At 39.2% G+C, this 19,910-nt stretch overlaps 1 protein-coding gene across 7 annotated transcripts in view; it reads right to left on the reverse strand.

The window, feature by feature from the left end:
* Nucleotides 1–11,504, reverse strand: part of SYNE1 (spectrin repeat containing nuclear envelope protein 1) — a gene marked incomplete at its 5' end in the record, with an annotated part of 301,622 nt that extends 290,118 nt beyond the window's left edge. For 2 of the 7 annotated variants that reach the window (XM_080587963.1, XM_080587967.1), the window contains 2 exons: nucleotides 2,503–2,776; nucleotides 11,269–11,503. In XM_080587963.1, the coding sequence (XP_080444089.1) occupies nucleotides 2,503–2,566 (64 nt within the window). Of the gene's footprint in view, nucleotides 1–2,502; nucleotides 2,777–3,444; nucleotides 3,573–10,772; nucleotides 10,943–11,268 lie in introns of those variants that run through there. The other 5 variants (XM_080587961.1, XM_080587971.1, XM_080587962.1 and 2 more) reach the window with 5 other exon arrangements.
* Between the last annotated feature and the right edge of the window lie 8,406 nt (nucleotides 11,505–19,910).

Below are 19,910 nucleotides of genomic sequence, written 5' to 3' on the forward strand. Positions count from 1 at the left end.
TATCTTCACAGAAGAAGTGCTTCAGCCCCTTGATCATCCTCATAGCCCTCCTCTGGAATCGTTCTGATAGGTCGATGTCTTTCTTATACTGGGGGCTTCAGAGCTGGACATATTACTCAAGGTATAGCCTCACCAGAGGCAAGTACATAGGGACAATCACTTCCCTAGTCCTGCTGGCCACACTGTTTCTAATACAAGCCAGGATGCTGTTGGCCTTCTTGGCCACCTGAGCATACTGCTGGCTTATATTCAGCCAACTATCAACCAATACCCCCAGGTCTACTGGCAGCCTTCCAGCTACTCTTCCCCCAGCCTATAACATTGCATGGGGTTGTTGTGCCCCAAGTACAGGACCCGGTAGAGTAACCTTAATTCACAAAGGCTAAGATAGTCGCAGTGCAGATTGTCTGCTCATCCATAATGCAGAACTACAGACTAAAAAAAGACTTCGGTTCCAAGCTCTCCATTCTTGGCAAAGGTGAAACATTTATTGAAGTATAGCTTCTGCAGCAAAACCCAGATCCCAGCAATAACAAGCTGAACTGATTTCATCTGAGGAGCAAAGAACCCAGTTACATCTATAAGTTCAAACTAACATACAATGCCAAATGTTTTTTGCTTCATACATTTTCTTTTAAATGATTCTCACTTAAGAGGTCACTTAATTACTTTTGATGTCCAAAAAGAAATAAAACAAATATAGCATTCTGAATCCTATATTGGATTTCAATAGAACAAAACATTAAAAAATGAAAAAAAAAGATAAAAAAACAAGATGCAAGTAAACGGAACAGCCATTTTGTCAGTAACAACTTCATAGTTATTAAGAAAGGTAGTACTCATACGCCTGACAATTAAAACTCCACATGTTCTGTAAATTCCTCAGCATCCTCCTGGCTCATTGCTTCAGAGTACAAGCCCAGATAACCTTCCCGGAATGCTGCTCAGCTCTCTGACCTTTTCCTTTGCAATGTGTCTTCATAAGCTTCAAGCACCTCTGTCATTTACCACGTGCACTTCTTTATTTTCCTCAGAAGGGTTCACGGTTTCATACTTATTTCATTTCTTACTTTGCATCTTTTTTTTTTCCCTCACCCTGGGATCCTTATTAAAAACCTGACTTCTTTTAAGTATATTATAGATTGATATATAAAGAGAGAGTGTGAGAGAGAGATTTATATATACACATGCATGTGTGTGTGTGTACTAGGACCACTGCCTCATTTGTGGCCAGGGTGGCTTCATTTTTGCATTGCACACTCATTTGTGTCTGCCTTGAGGGTCTAATCCTAATGTTTAAACTACAAATTCTCTGGGCAGGGAATATTTTTCTTCTACATTTGTGGGCACTTTGAACAATTGTCCAAGATAGCAGCCTAAGAAACAGTAGGCAAATAAAATAGTAAGGAGAAAAAAGTAACCACACAAAAGTCTGTAGAACATAAGGCAGAAGTATTTTGGAGCTGGAGAAGTACTTTACTAGGCTTAAATAGAACAGAACTTGCTTCTTTCTTTATTCTTATGTTTCTCTACTAAGGTTACATGGAAATCATGCATGCTAGTTGTATCTGGTGACTGGGAAGCTGAATTCAGATATCCCATCACAACTAAAAAACAATAAATGGAAGGCAAAGTCATGGGAAGATAAAGTTTCCAGATTTAGAGGATAAAGAAAAGGGTTGCAAGGATTCTGTGCATACAAGTTGTTGTTAAAGTAGAAGCTAGTGTGTAAAGAAAGCACTACTTTAGTGATTTATGCTTAAGTTTGAAAGTTAAGAGGAATGAAGCATACAGCAGCACAGACAATAGTTTGTTTCTAGTCATTAGCATCACTCTCAAAAACGTATGTTCTGAATGCAAGTTTTTAGCTGCAGCATTTAGGTGTTAATTCAAAAAAAAAAAAAACACAATAACTTCATTTAATCATACTTTACTATAAGAACATTAAAAAAAAGAATACTCAAATACTACAAAGTATTCCTATGATACAATATCTAAAAGGCTACCAACTTCAACACAAATAATTAGCTCACTGAGTTATGAATTTTTCAATGCTTAACAATGCAATGAGGTCCTGTCCTTGTTTGGAGACAAGAAGTATTACCAAATTAATAAATGCTAGTCTACCAGTAAAGCAGATCTACCAGTAGACTTCACAGCTGAGAAAAGGATAGATATAGTTTCTATTCTCTTCTCTACGAGAAAACCAACGTACAATTGGTCAGGTGGGAGAAACAGCACCAAAGTCTTATCTTCACTTCAGTGTTCAATCCCTTGCATCCAGGTTCATAATGTCAGCTGCTTTCTAAACATTGCAACTAATCCTATACCAAAATACTCATATAATCAGAACCCTTCAGATATACTGTGCATATTTTCTAGTAGATAAGTTTAGAATAGTTACTAGAATTCAGAAATACCATCCTGTGTAAAATAGTAAAAAGTAGGAACCTCCATTTATGAATGGATAACGGTGAGCACCAACCAGAGTCCATCTCCTACCTTGAAGTCGTTGCATGACATTGGTTATATCCCTAGACCTTGCCACAGGTCGGGATGAGGCCATGGTCTCTTTGCAGTAAGTCCCTTTCCACTGACAGAAGACTCAGAAGACACCCTCCAAGCCGCCAGCCTTGGTGAGGTGCCGACCTCTGACTGCTTCCTTCCAGCATTCAGCCTCAGCAGAGCCTGTCTGGCTGAGTCACAGCCACCCACAGCCCACGTGGGCACTCACAGGGTCCAGCAGCAGCACTGTTCTCGCAAGCAACCCCAGCACCTGAAAAAGAAAGTACCAAGATCTAGAAGAAACATCTACAAGCTCTGCAAAACTAAGAATTCTGAGCCTCAAAAGCTATTTTAACCCATAAGGATTGATGTGTCTTGTGCATGCTGTACCCTCCAGCCAGAGACACAATTAATGCTGAAAGCTTGCCTGGCCATCATCCGCGGAAATGGCAAAAACAAATCATTAAAAACAATTGGCAATGCACCAGACATCGATGCTTTCAAAAGCATGCTTGTGGATGTTGTTTTAGAAACAATGATAGTTATATATATTAAAAGTAATACTGTAATTCTTTCTAATGTAAATAATATTATGCATAAAGGAGGAAAACTGAAATCACTTGTAAATACCAAGTGCCCAACTCTCATTGTATTTTATCATGCTAGAAGGGAATGCATAATAACAAATTATTGATCATGACAATCCATAACACCACTGAACTGCGTGCTCTAATCTGAAACACTGAGATTCGCATACCTTACTATTAAATAAAGTTATATTTACATTCTGTTTTACAGTGTATGATGATGTTATATTTTGAGTCATTTAGCATCTTTATCTGAGAAGCCAGTACATGTTGTGTATATATGCATCTGGTTCTCCATTAAGAAATAACTGACCACATAGACACCAGCAATAACTGCATTCATACTACATACCCTGGGTTCACCCCAAATTCGAGATGAAAAGAAGGTGATCAGCATCACAGGTATGAATAGGATTATGGGAATTGTGCACCACCCCCTCCTCTTGGCCCGAGGGTCTGTCAGAGCACATGGTCTCCCAGCATACAACAGAGGAGCCTTTAGGCTGCCCTGCTTTAGGCACACAAAACGTTCCCAAAGAAATTGTCACCATGTAAGAGAAATTAACATTTTAACATTTCCTTTTCTGATCCTTCCAACCCTGCCTGACCTAAGGAACTCCCTGTTTCCCCTCTTGCTGCTGGTTTTATGAGATGTTTACCTTGTATTTTGGAAACAAAATGAGAACTACTCAGCTCAGCAGACCCAAGCTGGCTTTAAATCAGTGGAAATCAGTTGTAAACGAGCTGATTTAGAGGAGCTGTGGAAGATGCTGACTCCAACTTCAAGCTAAAAGTGTCTGGGAAATTGCAATCAAGATATATGTTCAATCTACTCATACAGCAGGCTGAGTCACTGCATAGTAATAAATGGTAGACTAGCAATTAATAATTTATCTAGCTGATATTAAATTATATGTTACATAATAAGAATCTGCAGTTGCTCATTCAAAAAATCTTTTGCACGTAATGGAAATTAACTCATTTAAAGAAGGAACTAAGTTACTACAGACAGGGAAGAAAGATTCACGCATGCAACTGCAGTCACCTCCACAGTCAGAAAACCACAGCTCAGAGCACAGCAAAGACATCAGGGAAATGGATTAAAGTAAGTTTCATGTATCCTTCTCGCCTGTCTTCAGCCAGCATCTAAAACTCCATACAAGAAAACCTACATGCACAGTCAGCTATTCAATGTAATACAAAGGGATTTTTTTCCTGACTTCAACAAATGTTTAATGCCTGCAGCAAACTATCCCAACAGAAACATTATATTTTTCAGATTTGTAAACATTAAAAAAAAAAAAATCTTTATAACGTTAAATCTTCATAACGTTAAATATACTCATATCTGTTACAGAAAATCATTTGTAATAAGAGGAATGACATTTTTGTTTTAGTACCAGACAAGGATATATCTTCAAATATGCATTCTCAAAATACACAAGTTTTAAGACAAGTATACTGCCTAAATGTCATAAATCTCAGCCTGAAATAGACCTGAAGGACTATGTGAACTTTAACGCGCTTTAACACGGAAAAAGTGGTTATTCCTTATTTTAAATAATTAATTGTTTGGTTTGAACATACAGAGAATGAATACACAAGAGTGAAAAGGAGAAGTTTTGCAAGTATATGAAAAAAATTTTATTACATTTGCCATCTATCTGCATTTAATGGATAAAGTTACACTGACACAGCCTTCTTGTATGATTATTCTGGTAGTGTGATTTTAGATGAGTAAAGAGAACTATCTACTTCTTTTCTCATATTAAAAACACAAGGCCTATCAATCTGCTATAGTAATAAAATACAGAGATTTTAAAACAGCATATTGTTTCTCTCTTCAACTTTCAGAAAAGTAAGATGTCTCTTCTATGGAGAAGAAAAACCCTAGATCTACTGTGGGTTAAGTTCTATGGATCCCTGGTGTAATTCTCATTTTTTCATAGTGCTTTGGGAATGCTTTGAAATATCTGTAATTAAAAAAAAAAAAAAAAAAAAAAGAGAACATATTTTCCTTTTATTGGTGAACCTACAGTACCATTGGCAAAAGCAGGTCATATTTTATCTTTAAGTTATTAAAGTGTATAAGACATGTTAGTGTTGACAGACAAGCCAATCAGTGAAGTGGTTCCAGAAAACCAAAGAGAAAAGCAGACAGCTTATAAGATGTGGAGTAATGGCTGAAGATAAACCTGATGAAAATAAGTGTAAAAAATTCTCTGAATTCTTCATGCCATCAGAAATTGCAGATTTCCACTACACCAGGATGATGCAGCATATAGCAACCTGAGGAAGATTCCTGCTGAAGGCATGGACAGTCTCCACAGTGACTCTCCCAGTTCTTAGAAAACGACAGCAAAAGGTGAACAAAGAGCCGGTTATAGAGAGACTTGGACTGAAAAGAGGCTTGGGATGCACAGCTACAAAGAAGCATTCACTGGAATTGTACTTATTCCTCATAGAATGAATTCCAAATGCATGTCTCAGATAGACGGTTGTACCTGAAAGTAGAGTTTTAGATTTCTCTAATCTCCAATTATAGTAGCAATGGGTAAAGAAAGTCCAGGTAAAAAAGGGTAAACACAGTACAGTTATTGGTGAGAGCAAGACACAGGTGGCAGACTGGTTCTAACTTGTCTAAAATATCTGGAGTATATCAAAAAAGAGAATTGAGGGGAAAAAAAAAAAGACTAATAAACTCAAGGAACTACTGCAACTAGAAGTAATTGACAAATACTACATAAATACGAGAAATATGGAATAACTGGAGTAACTATAACACAAGAACTGAACAAAGTCTCAGGAAAGACAGAGATAAGACCAATTGTCAGAGCAGCACTACACGTTAAAGAAGAGGCAGACTTCCCTGAAGAAAGAAACTGGTATAGAACTGATTAAATCAAATATCATTTCCAGGAAAGGATCATAGAATCATAGAAAGGCTTAGGTTGGAACGGACCTAAAGGTCACCTAGTTCCCAAACCTCCACTGGCAGGGACACCTTCCACTACCTCAGATTGCCCAGGGCCCCAGCCAGCCAGGCCTTAAACCCTTCCAGGGATGGGACATCCACAGCTTCTCTGGACAACCTGTACCAGTGCCTTACCAAACACAGTTTACTGCTGTAGTGCTAAAGGTCTACTTTGATCCGCAGGTTCAGTTCCTGAAACAGTAGAGGTCTTCAGAATTCTGACAGGGAGATAAATGCTACTGAAAGTGATGTGATTGTGTCAGGGAGCAGTGACCCTCATGCTAACCAAGAAGAAATGATTCGCATAAAGGTAGGAACCAGAATTTTTTAGAGATCATCCTTGCAGTTTTCTACATCAAATAATCACAGAACCAGCTATATTATTTATCATATTTACATTAAGAGTGCAGAAATGAAGGATGAGAAGTGAAGATCTCTGACACAATGTATGTTATCTGTGGGGTTGAAGAGAGACTTGCTGAAAGTCCAGCTGAGTTAGACTGGAGAAGTAAAGACAGCGAGCAAACGGTTCATAGCCAGACAAGTAGAAATAAAGTAGAAAATATGATAAAGTTGAGCTTAATTTACCTCAGTGAATATTATATTGCTATTTCCAGTGAAGATAATGATGATAAAACTATGATAAATACAGGGACAGAAGTGCAACAGAAGTGGAAAGAGCACCATTTGAAATAAAATCAAAATTAAAAATGGAAGAACTTTTGATAAAATTCATCCCAGAGTACTGAAAGCTTGTAGCTGATGAATTGAGAACCCATTTCTAAACATATTTGAATAAATCAAGCTGCAGATAATGCCCACTTAGGAGTTAGTATAAAGAAGGAGATTAGAGTGATCCAAAATGATTCTTATGCTATCTTCAAAAAAAGTAGTATCTCCTCACTGTTTTTCCAAAATTCAGTCCAACAGAAGAATGACTTTGGTAATTGTTACAGATAGTTGAACTGCAATCATACACTTGTTTGCTTAAGCACAACGTAGCACCACAAGTCAGTGTACACTGGAACTTTCCCAAGTCGAATGGGACATAACGATGCACTGCATAAGATCATGGAAAAATGTAATTTTGGCTCTGAAAAGTGTTTTTGATAGTACGGTCCCCAAATCCCAACACTGTCACTCTGTGCTTCCTTTCTCTACTGCATGAATTGCTTTCAAAAAGAAAAAAGGTGGAAGAAGAGATGGATTGCAACCTTTCACTAAGAACACACTGAAACGGAAACACTGAAATAGGATGTTCTCACTGACTATTCAACTCCAAACTGATTTGATATGCAGTAGTTACCTAGAGGTTTGCAAGATGTATTTAAACTTGCTTTTCATAGGGGAAAAAAAAAAGTTTGGACACCTTCTGGAGCTCCAGATTATTTCAGTTCCTCTAGTTGTGCTTCAGTAATGTTTGGCACTGAACAGAAGTTCTTCTTTTTACAGAAAGCCTGCAACACCAGCTAATAATTTTGAAGAGTCAAGGTAATTTGCAAATCTGACATTTAAAACTGTGGCATATGTGGCTTACGATTTTTCTGTGCTTCACCTACAACTATACTCTGGTATTAAAAATTATTTGTAGTACCACAGTCATTCACACACCTATGCACATTAATAGGTTTTTTATTATTATTTTTTTACTTGTGATTATGTTTTTTGTTTGTTTGTTTGTTTGTTTTTTGGGGGGGGGGGGGGAAGGAGGCTGCAAAATTCCAGTGGCATTATGAAACTGTGACTCCTGTCTTGCAGTTATTCAGTTTGAACCAAAAATGCAAAATGTTCCAGAAGAAAATATAAGACAGAGACTTTTTTTTTTTCCAGAAAAATTAGCAGAATATAGAGAGACATATTCAAAGAAAGGTCATTCCCTGTCTTTCTAATATGAGAAGTTAAATACATCGTATACTGCAGTTTGGTAATCCTGCTACTGAAATTCTACAAAAATGTATTATAGTTTATATAGATGTTGGTAATAGCAGCAGACTGGGATCAGTAACTCATTACCTTCTACAAACACAGGATATAATCCTTGTCTCAAAGAGCTTACTATCTGCACAGACAAAGACAGACTAAGATTAAGATCAGAGGTCACAATATGCAAGCAAATAAGACAGTGTGAAATTAGGATATAATTTGTAAGCTGTTTAATGGTAGGAGAGCTGTTCTAATTTTTCTACTTTCATATTGATATGGCACTTAGGATTTCTGTGGCATAACAGCACCTATAGCATAAGGTGCCTGCAGAGATACAATTATAGGAGGAAAACAAAACAAAAACAAAAAGAAAACACCAACATAGAAAACACTGAAGCATCTCAGGAAAGGGTGGGTCAAACTGAATTTAAGATAAGCAAGTAATAATCCCTTGTATTTTTCTGCACATCTCCCAAACAAGAAACCTCATCTGGAGTAGAATATGTGAGCAAGGGGCAGCATGGCTGCCATGTGAATGGAAAAGCAGAAAAAAAACCCAACTGCTTTCCTCATTAAATCTGTGCCTTCGAGTGAAATGAAAGTAGAAGTTCAGTTGTTTCAGAGGTACACTGCTGCTGTTATTTTTATGACCTTTAAGGACACACAGAGTCTCCACCACTAGCCATGGTAACAAGGAAGTACAGAAAGAATTGTCTGTGTTTGATGTATGTACTTTCTTAATAACTACAGTCACTACTTGAGACACAGCTGACTTCCTTTAACAAAGTGTAACCGAGAAAGATTAGCATGGTGCCTGTCTGAATGGTGGATATATACAGGTGTCTCTTGGGGCCTGATCCACAGGATTCACCCTGCAGACCCTCAGTGATCACCCACAGAGACCCCCTCACTGTGCCGATCCTGGAAGTTCCCCTAGGACCCACATCTTGTTCAGTACCTCACTGGGTCAGATCCTCCCTGGGGCCTGGCACTCCTATATGCTCCCCAAATGCATTCAGATGCTGCTCCTCCTTCCCTGAGTGCCTCTGTCCTCTCTTACCCAAAACCAAAGGGTTGCTGTCCTTGAGCAACGTGCATGCTGGCAGGCTATGTAACTCAGAGTAACTCCACTGAAGTTCACAGGAAGGTGCTCCCAAGGTCCCAAAGTAAAAAATAAAAAATATATATATTTTAAAAATCCAAAATCATTGGATGATTCTCCTATTTTAATAAATGGAAAGTAGCAAAGCATACAGGTATACTGCTATGATGAGATTCTTGTGTTTCCATTAAGTGAAGTAGTCCAAGTCACTACTGGCATTTATCAGAATTATGTAACTTCAAGTAAAAGAGAAAAAAAAATTAAGTACTCATGAATTTATTAGGTTTCATCAGTGATTAATACCTATCCATACTCAGCAGCACAGAATTGCCACTCTGAAGGTAACATTAAAAACAAAAACAAACAAAAACTAAACAAACAAACAAAAAAAACAATACAACACCTTGGACCAGGAAGTAAAAGAAAATGAGGAAAGTGGAGAGATTATTATTTCTTTCACATATCTACAGAGTTTGTACAGATTACTGCAAGATGCAGCACCATGCTCCTTCTGGATAGCTCCTCTTCTCAGTGGAAACTTCTGTGCTTTACAGAGTTTTTCATGCATTCCGTATAGATTAGGTATGGATTCCAACCAGAAAAAAAAAATGTTAAAAAGTGAGTCGCTCTGCAGATTTTAACACTGTACCTCGTAAACCATTTTTGTCATGTAATCTGCCACATGAAGGTCAGTATGACAACCAAACAAACGAAAAAAAAAAGCCTTTCTGATTACCAATTACAACAACATGGCATCCTGATATTACCTGTCAACTGTCCATAATTTGGTATAGCTCACCAGCATTTAAAACTTGGGCTCCATGTAAGTGTTGAAGTGCACACAAAAATTGCGACAATAGTTATCAGACGCCAGAGAAAGCAGGCAGTCCATCGCTAGTACTACGGCAGGAAAACGTATGCCTGTTAAGAGTCTTTCAACAGGCTCAGCATTTGAAAAGCGTTGGCAAGCAGCCAGAAATAGCACGTACTATTTCCCTAAAACCATACAAAATAAATCCCTCATAGTGATGAGCACTGGAGTTTCCCTCAGCATCAGGTAGATAACTTATGTAGCTAATTTCTCGTGAATTTGTGAAATCTGGTTTATAATAGCAGAGTAGTAGTAGTCCTTACAAGCACTTTTCCCCAGTAGGAACATGGTTGAAGACACGGTTGTCAAAATCCTAGGAACAGCCGTGTCTGTTAGATATCCCAGCAGGTCTTACCTTTGGGGTGTTTCCACACATACCAGGGAGCATATGGACTCTATGCATCTCAGTTGCAATGCACTCGTCCTTTCTGCACCATCACTGCATGCAACCCAGCCTAAAAGCAGCTTCTTGGGAGCATACGCAGATAGTCACGTCTCCCTTGATTAAGTACATTTCAGCCTGCACCGCGTGACCAAGCATAATACCCGTGTACCTCCGTAACACACCCATGGGCACTTTAGGAGGCAAACCTCTCCCCTCCTGCGGGATTTTCTACCCCCGTCCTTCGAAAGGACACAATCCCAAACCCTCTGAGCAAGAAGGAGAAGCCTGCTTAACGCCGGCAGCGAGCTCCGGATCGACCCCAAAGCACTTTTGGGCTGAGGAGAGATGCTGGGGGGGGCTGCCCCATGGGGGTCCCCCCTCCAGACCCGGCTCCCCCGCGCCCCCGTCCCTGCTCAGCGCCCTACCTCCGCCCGCCGCGCTGCTGCTCCGCGCCGCCTCCGTGCGGCTCCCTGGTTACCGGCACGGCGCAGCCCCGCGGCCACCAACCGGGGGCGGCTGCTGGGATGTGGGAGGGAGGGCGGCCGGGCGGCCGCGGGGGTGCCGTGCCCTTGCGACGTTTCCCGGGCCGCCTCCTCCTCCTCCTCCTCCTCTTCCTCCCCCTCCCCACCGTGCCCGGGACCCGCTGCCCTTGCACGCCTCGCGGGGGGCCCCGCCCCGCCCCGCCGCAGCAGCACGGCCCCGGGGGGCTGCTCCGGGCCCTGCACCGGCACCATCGGGGTTGAGGCAACATCGGGGTTAGGACACCATCGGAGTTGGGGCACCGGCCGCCGCCCCGAGCCCAAACCCCCGCGAAGTGCGCGCTGGCTGCCAGCAGAAATAGCGCCGAGGATGACTGCGGCGAGCTGTGGCTGCCAGTCGCCGTCGCCGTTCGCGTTACTACTACGGTTGTTGTTGCATTACCTGGCGTATTGGAGAGCATCGTCTCTGGTGTGGGCTCCGGAGCGTCGCGAGTAAGCCGGGGAGCTGTGCAAGCAAAGTGGGACACCGGCGCTTACATAACACCGGCAGGACAGAAATACTCAGAGGAACCAGCAGGACGGTCTGCCGCTCCTGAGCTCAAACCTCGCTGGCTGGGCAGCAGTGTTTATGTCACCAGGGTGAAATGGGTTTCTGTTTGTTCAAAGGACGTTACACAAGCTCTGACGCTTGGTTATGCTTTTTCCCTCCTTCGTTTTTACTGGTACAGTTAAGGTTAACATCGTGCAGTAGGTGGTGGGATATTTTTTTTTCTCTTTAGACTGGTCATCTCTGCTTGGAATCACTGGGAGAGCAAAGTATTCGTCTAGAGCCAAAATTGAGAAGTTGGAAGAAAAGGTGCCACTGCACCTCCTAGTTTTCGCCTTTTCTGGCAGTGCTGCAGTGAGCCTGCAACATTAGCATGCAGGGTGTTTACTGAGGGGATGGAAGAAATCTGAGTTAAGCAGCAGAGATTACTCAGCATCATCCCTTCCTTTAGTGCTAGTCATGTTAAAATTGGTGCTACCCTTGCAATATGAACATTTACACTTGTGGCACCTCTCCCAACACAACAGGCAGTTCAAATCACACTCTTGGAGTCAGGTTGCTGTGTAGAAGACATAGCAGGAGCTAAGCAAGATTTACTGTGAAACAGGAGTGTATGTATGTAGGTCACCTCCATCCATCCACAAAAATTCTCTCTTCCTCACAATGGGTGTAGCCAGGCATACTGGCCCTGAAATTTTCCTCCTCTTGTGTTTTTTTTTTCTTTTTGATTTTTTTTTAATTTGTTTGTTTGCTTCCTTGCTTGTTTTGTGCAGGAGAACTACAAAGACTTTTGCATCTGATGCTTTTTATCTTTATTGATTTTCCTTCTTCTTTGTCTTACTGCATGCCCGTTGCAGCATCAAAGATGACAAAGGAAGTAGATGCTGACATGCTTCCAAGTTTCCCCTTTCCACACACACCTATTTGCTGAATAAATTCCCCATTTTGCTGTCTCTTTCAGAAAATGACATTTTATGTTAGCTTCTTAGGTTAACAGTACTGACATGAGAGAGAACATCTTTTTCACAACTAAAGCTTAGACTTTGTATAATAATAATACTCTCATTTGAAGCAATTTAACAATGAAAGTACTTGCCAGAGTAAGCTTTCTTCGTCCGGAAAACTGCAGCACTGTATGCTGCACTATATATTTCAAATATTCAGTTAAATTGACCAAGATATATTTTGTCTATCAGTTATATCAGGAAACCCCAAAAAACCTTACTGATTTCTGTATAGTCACTCTGAATTTAACATGCTAAAAAGAAGATCTGGCTTATTTAAATCTCTTTATCTTTGCATATTAATCGAGAATATAATATCACCCTAATTCTTCTTGTTTGTTCTTACAGAAATTACCAACTCCAGCTGTGGACAGAGCTGGAAGCCACCTTGTACAAAAATATATTCCAAACAAAGGTGGTAGTCATTGTAAGCTTTACTGCACGTATCCAGGTTATTTATTTATTTATTTATTGTTTTGTTTTTCCTAGAAGAAAATTATTTTCGCTGTTGTAGGGACAATGTATCACCATCTTATTTTTCTTTTAATTGTTAAAAAAAATTACAAACTAAACTCTTGCCACTATGATGTTTGTGGGTAGCCTATCTGGAAAGAGTAGAGATTATATTTTCTAATAGATAGCATTTCTGAAAAAGGGGTCACCTAATTTACCATGTATACTCTGTAACCATGACTGGGAATTTTTGGAAAGGACAATCTAGAAGCATATTCAGATTCACTGAAAACAATCCTTACTCTAAGCTTATACTTTATTCCACTATGATGTTAAACATGTTTAATATTAAATGGTTATACTAAATAAGGATCCTTTACTAGATGTATACACTAATTAAGGTGAGAAGCAAATATTAATTCCATCATAGAGAAATAAAGAAAATAACAAGATGTATAGTAACATACCATTTCCAAAGGAAATTATTTAGCATGCAGCATGCTTCCAAGAGATCTTATGTAAGAAGACCTCAGCTAAGGACAAATGGCAGCCAGATGAACAGCCCAGGTGTGTGCTGAAGGATACTAACCATCCTCCAAGAAATCCTTCTCTTGAGTAATCTGATAAAGTATTACAAATTGCAAAGAAATACAGACAATATAACAAATGCTGACATGTAAGTGTCCTGGTTCTGTCTAATGGATGACACAGCATCAATCACTGAGTGCTGTTGCTTTTAGCTGAGATGTAAAGTTGTTGGCACTGAAGAGTTCTGAGCACCCTTCCTCAGAAAGTAAGATAATGTTTTGATTTGCCTCTTTGCCTCATTGTATCACTCTGAGCTTGGTCCTATTCTGGTCACCAGACTCCAAGAAAGACCTAAACTAGCTGGAGAGAATCCAGAGGAGAACTGTGAGAGTGATTGAAGGAAGACTGAGAAAGTAAGACACCCTCCACTCCCCCCCCCCCCCAATAAATAAATAAATAAATAAATAAATAGCTGTTTAACCTAGAGAATAGAAAGGAACAGAAAGTGAAAGTATGTATAAAAGCATTCAAAACAGTAAAGGAGCACTATTAAAGGAAAGGAATAACCTCTTAGTGTCCACAGTTGCAGAAGACAAGAAGCAATGTCCCTGTCCTGCAGCAGGTGAGATTGCTGTATCAGAACAGAAAATGTTAGGAGGAAATAAAGCTTTGTACCAGATAACATAAGGAGGAAGTAAAATCTGCATAATGGAAGGTATTAAAGTACAGACTAGTCAGTCCTCTTCCTGGAAAGCATTTTTATTTTTTGATGTACTGTTGGAGTGCAGAACAGGATATCTCTTTCAGTATCTTGATCTCTTCCAAGTCTATTTGCTGTGATTCTGTGAAAATCAAGACTGCTCTGAGCAACAGAGCATACCCTTCTTTCTGCAGGTTTTGCAGCAAGCAGTAGCTACCACTTCCTTCCTGTCCTAAACTGCCACACAGTATCAATATGCAACTTTAAAAATTGCCACACACCTCGTGAGAGATATGTGCATTTCTACATACCCTTTTCATGTACGCTGTAAAGCATAAATGTATAAACTGTAAACCGAATTAATTTTTCTACAGCTTATACTTTATATTTAAATGTGACAAAGCTTGAGCAAACTATGACAGTAACTTAAGAATAACAATAGAAGCCAGAGACTATACCCCCTCCAACTCGAGCTGTACCAAATTACATGAAGTGTTGCAACAGACCACTTAACTTTACTTGTGTTGAAAGGCATGAAAATAACAGGATGACATTACAGAAAAATGAACTGGGAGTAGACATTAAAAATAAATAAATAAACAAAAATCATCTTCTAAACTAGTATATAATACCATGGTATATGGTATGTTCTTGTAAATGAAGTTATCAAACTTCCAATGGTTTAGAGATGCCTAATTAGGACTTAAAACCATGTACATGTACAGAACGAGATCAGTGTAGCATATGGCAAGAGCTGAGCTAAAGCAAATGGCATTTATTTCTAACGTCAGTCACCTCATTATTGTTGAGATTCATATCTGTTTGGAATGTATTGTTGTGCCAATTTTTCCTCATTTGTGCTTCACACATTATACTAAATCAGAAAACATTTCTAAAAACTCAAAATACAAAATAGCAATGAAAAGTGGACACCCTGCTACTGTTTAAAGTAAGACTAAAAATTGTGTTATATAAAGGTCACATGCAAACAAAAGTTCTTCAAATCTAAAAAACATTTCCATTCTTTCAGGAGCTGTCAGATTCATCGGTCAAATAGTGGCTAGGATGACACAGGTCCATGTGCATTGTGAGATCCCAAGGCCAGAGCCCCATTCTACCTGCTGATCAGTACAAATGTTCTTCACACTCCAAAACATGCAGACTTCCTTACACACCCATGCACACAGGATAGGAAGCCCCTCACCCATGAAAAGAGATAGAAATGGAGTTTAATGAGAAGCCAGGACAGACTGTGCTGATCAGGTGCAGAGAAGTATACTGACCAATATCCTGCTTACAACCTGTTGTCCCCTTATCCCTCTACTTTCCCATCCTTGTTCCTCACAATCCACCATGATTACTCACTTTCCCCACCTTTGCTTCCTATTCTAAACATCCTTTAATAAATCTTGAACAATCCCAAGGTGCTCTTTCCCTACCTCCCATAAACCTGAGATTAAAGTTGTGTAAAATCTATTCCATGACACCCCCCTCTCTGTCTATAGAGTGATCTGTTGGAGGGCCTTTCCCATTGACTCCCCAGTCAGCCCATGGGTACTGAGCTTTTACTGGGGTTCCCCTGCCTACTCTTGTTTAACACATTTTTCAATGCCTCAGCTTTATATATAATTATATATATAACAGAATCACAGAATGGTTGTAGTTGGCAGGGACTTCTGGAGGTCACCTGGTCCAAACCCCTGCTCAAGCAGGGACACCCAGCGCAGGGTGCCCAGAGCAATGTCCAGGCAGCTTTTGAAGACTTCCAAGGAGGGAGACCCGACAACCTCTCTGGGTAATTGTGCCAGCGCTCAGTCACCTGCACAGCACAGGAGTGCTTCCTGATGTTCAGAGGGAATATCCTGTATTCCAGTTTGTACCCATTGCCTCTTGTCCTGGCTCTGAGCACCACTGAAAAGAGCCTGGATACATCTTCACTGCATTCTCCCTCAGGTATTTATATATGTTGATTACATTTACATATATACATATATATATGTATTAAAAATTCATATCAAAGATGTTAACTCTTGTTTAACTTGAACTAGTAGTACAAAGCAAACATGATCAGATAGTGCCACCACATGGACTGTATCACAAAGTTCTTTAGTGCTAGACTAAAAAGCTGCAGAACAGAACAAGAAACTTTCAACTAGCAAATCTGAAGTTATTCTGAATTTGTTTACACTCTGGTAGAGACAGGATGTCTTTGAACAATACTAGGCAGAGTTTCAGCTGAAAAACTTAGCACCAAACTCAAAAATGAACAAATATACTATCAGAAAAAACAATATATAAAAACTTTGGTGAATTAGCTTCTTATTAGGCAGAGGAACTAATCCTTCTGGGTTTATTTGTGGAATAATTCATTTTACTTACCTATTTGGAACTACATTCAGGAACAGAAAAATTATTTAGCTTAAAATAAGTCAGACATTTAAATAACTATTTCTCTGAAGTAAAATATTACAGTCAAACATCCATTCATCCTTGTAAAAATAATAAACAACAGTGAAACCACAGACAGTAAAACATGATCTGGACACTGAAAGAAAAGTGTAACTTGTTAGGAAGAAAGGGCTGACAGGCATGTTAGAGACATGTTGAACTAGCAAGAGGGAGACTTTTCTACACTCCTCTCTTCTCCTCCCATGTGAGGTAGAGAGAAGGGTGCAATAGATACATTTCCTCTTTCCTCGTTATTGTAAAATGAGGAAGTACAGAGAAGAGATACACCACAGGGTAATCCACCAGTGCCTCTGAGCAAACTGTAACCCCCTACTCTCTGCTGCTTCTGCATCAGCTGTCATGTTAATTAGCTCAAATAGGCATGGGAGCTGCTTTTGTAAAGTCCTGACAGCTGGGGTTATTGTGTTTCTCGAGCTAGGTTGTGCAGTGACACTAGTGCGTAACACAAAGGACTAAAAAGAACACAAGAAAGCAGCACTGCCAGAGGAATATTCCTAGAACATGGCATTGCAGGAGGTAATGGGCAGTAAGCATGAGAGGAGGAAGGGAATGAACAGGAAAGAGATTCGGGGAAATGAAATATATAGGAGGCTAGAAAACAACTGGGATAAGAGACACATTTGTAGGAGATGGAAAAAGGAGGAACAAGAGGTGTTGCTGTCAACCTCAGATGTTCAAGAACCTTAAATAAATCTTCCAACATAATTCATTTTTATAGATATGACTGATCAAATTATTTGTATTTCACTCCTCTACACACACTTGTGTGACATGCTTTGAAGCTTTTCTGTGAAAAATGAGAATTCGAAATGCACTTTTGGAACATGAAGTTAGCATTGATCTTCTTGATTCTGTCACTTATGGATGAGGAACAAGTGAACAAAAAACCAAGAGGTTCAAAAACCAATTATTCTAAAATAATAGTATTTTCCCAAGGAATAGTCATTGATTTCATCTTCCTTCTTATGTCTAGGAAACATCAGGTTTGTTCCTGTCAGGTGCTGTAGCTGCCTCAGGTGACACAGCAAGCCTCCTGCCCCTTATTAAATCCCATGCTTCCTCTTCAGTTTATTTTAGATTAGACCTTACGAGATACCTCCTCAACTTCTAATGTATCTATTGTTCCCTTCACTCTACCTCATGTGGGAGGAAAAGAGAGGAGTGTAGAAAAGTCTCTCTCTCTTACTAATCCAGGTACACTTAGCAAAAATTCAATTAAAACTTGCTCCAAGTTTTGAGGTATTTTTGAAATGCAACTCCTAAGTGAACAGGATGCAGGTACTCTCTAACCTCCAACCCCTCCTCATCTTCTCACATTCCCTTCATTTCGTATTACTTATTCAATCTTTATGTCATTTGCAAAGAGTCACCCTCCATAAGGATATCTTTTATATGAGTGCTCCATTTTTTGTGACCTTACAAATGTGGATTTCCCAAAAAAGCCGTGTACAGGTCTAGAATGTGAAGCTTATCTCTCTGATCATCCAGTGTCTACCCAGAGGAACCACTGGTTCCGTGGTGTTGCCACGATGTCCCCTGCCACTGTTGTTATACTTGAGGTTCCAAATCTTCATTTTCTGACTTCTATATTAGTCTTGTTATGAAATGCATCAAAGAACTATAAAAATAAATTTAAATATTTAAAATATGTTAAATATTTCAAAAGTCAAGGCATGTATCTGAGCCACTGCATGCTATGTGTAAGAGGAAGAATTTATCTAGTTTTTCCTGACATCATTTTGAATATTTCTTAAACTCCTTAGATAAGAATAACATCTTGGTATTCATGAGAACTTCCAAGATCAGAAATCTGTGACTGCTGTGCAATTAATCTTACTGATATATTTTTTTTCTACCTTTTGATGTTGACAGGTAGCACCAGAAGTTCTTCTGAACAACATTAGGATTTTTCTATGAGAAATCCATACTTTTCATCATGAATATTTTCATTCAACAATGTGAAACTGTCCGTCTTTTCAATTATCACAATGAAGAAGTTTTAAATTTTCTATGAGAAGCTGCAACGTATATAGACTTTTTAAATTAAAACTTGTAAAAATAATGCTTATTTCATAAATGTTTTAACAAAAATGAATACAGCAGAATAGAAAGGTAGATAAAAATAATGTTGCACAAACATCATATACAAACAAAAAGACAGGTATTTGACTAAGAACACTTTTTGAATTGATAGATCAAATCTAAGGATGAAATTATAAGATTTGTAATTGGTCCATAGAAAGGCCAATAATCATTGAAAGAATAAGTTAACATGCCTACAAAATTTCTTTCTTTGCTTTCCAAAATTACATGTTACTCATCTTTTGGCTTTAACTGTGCACTGTTTTACAGTGTTGTGCTTTATCCTGAAGGTGGCTGTATTTCATATGCATATGCAATCTTGCAAATTGTGACTCATTCATCTCTGCAATGTGTTTTTTTTTCTTTTTTTTTTTTCTCTGCAAGTTTCCTATGTTCAACCCTGAGTAGGAGTAAATTAGGCAGTTTCAACGCTGCAGCTGTTTTGTACTGCAATGTTTATTTCAGGAAAATACTGTGCTACAATACAGAATATAGTTAAAATTCCTCATAGTAATTATTTAGTAAGTATGCTCCTCTAATAGGACAAAAAAATCCCTAAGGGGAAGTCTTTCTATCTATCTCAAGGCTTTGAGTTAATGTCTTCTTTCTAGAGAAAACCATTGCTAAATGATGTGCTTGGGAGGATGAATAAGATTTTGTAAAAGTGCTTCTCTTGCCAAAAGTACCTCAACTTTTTTGTGTCTCTCCAAACTCCAAAAAATTAAGATGTATAACTGCAAGAGAAACCCAGAAAACTCACTGATGTTTCATATCCTTACAATGTTTTACTTAAACTCAGCAAATGCACCTTTTAAAAACTGGTCCTCTATATTATGGGGAGGCCTACACACATTGATTTCAGTAGTACTATTTACAGATATCTGGCAAAGTCTGAGTCAAATCTATAGGGATTACAGTTTCTGGCTCCTCTGGAGATTTCATAAATTGTCTGTGAGTTCTCCAGAGATGGATATTTCATTGTTGATGTTTCTTACACACCTTTGTCAGTACAAAGGAACTTCAGGGTGGGTATAAAATGACCACATCAGAATGGCCTGATTTTGTGTACAGTTTACATTGATGTGGATGGCTATAATAGTGATTGATTTGATTAACACCTCTGAGTGTGAAGTGAAGCACTCCAGAAATAAAAGGGTAACCTGCTGCAGATTTATCTGGAACACCAGTACTATGCAGTGAAGACTTGCTACAGGCTTCTGCCTTCTGCACACAGCAAAGAACTATCAGTAAAACCAGTAGAGGCTTACACAAGTGGGAGCGTGTTACCTAGAGCTGGAAAT

The sequence above is a fragment of the Anser brachyrhynchus genome (assembly GCF_964034855.1).
Source record: "Anser brachyrhynchus genome assembly, chromosome: 3".
NCBI classification, from domain to species: Eukaryota; Metazoa; Chordata; class Aves; order Anseriformes; family Anatidae; genus Anser; species Anser brachyrhynchus.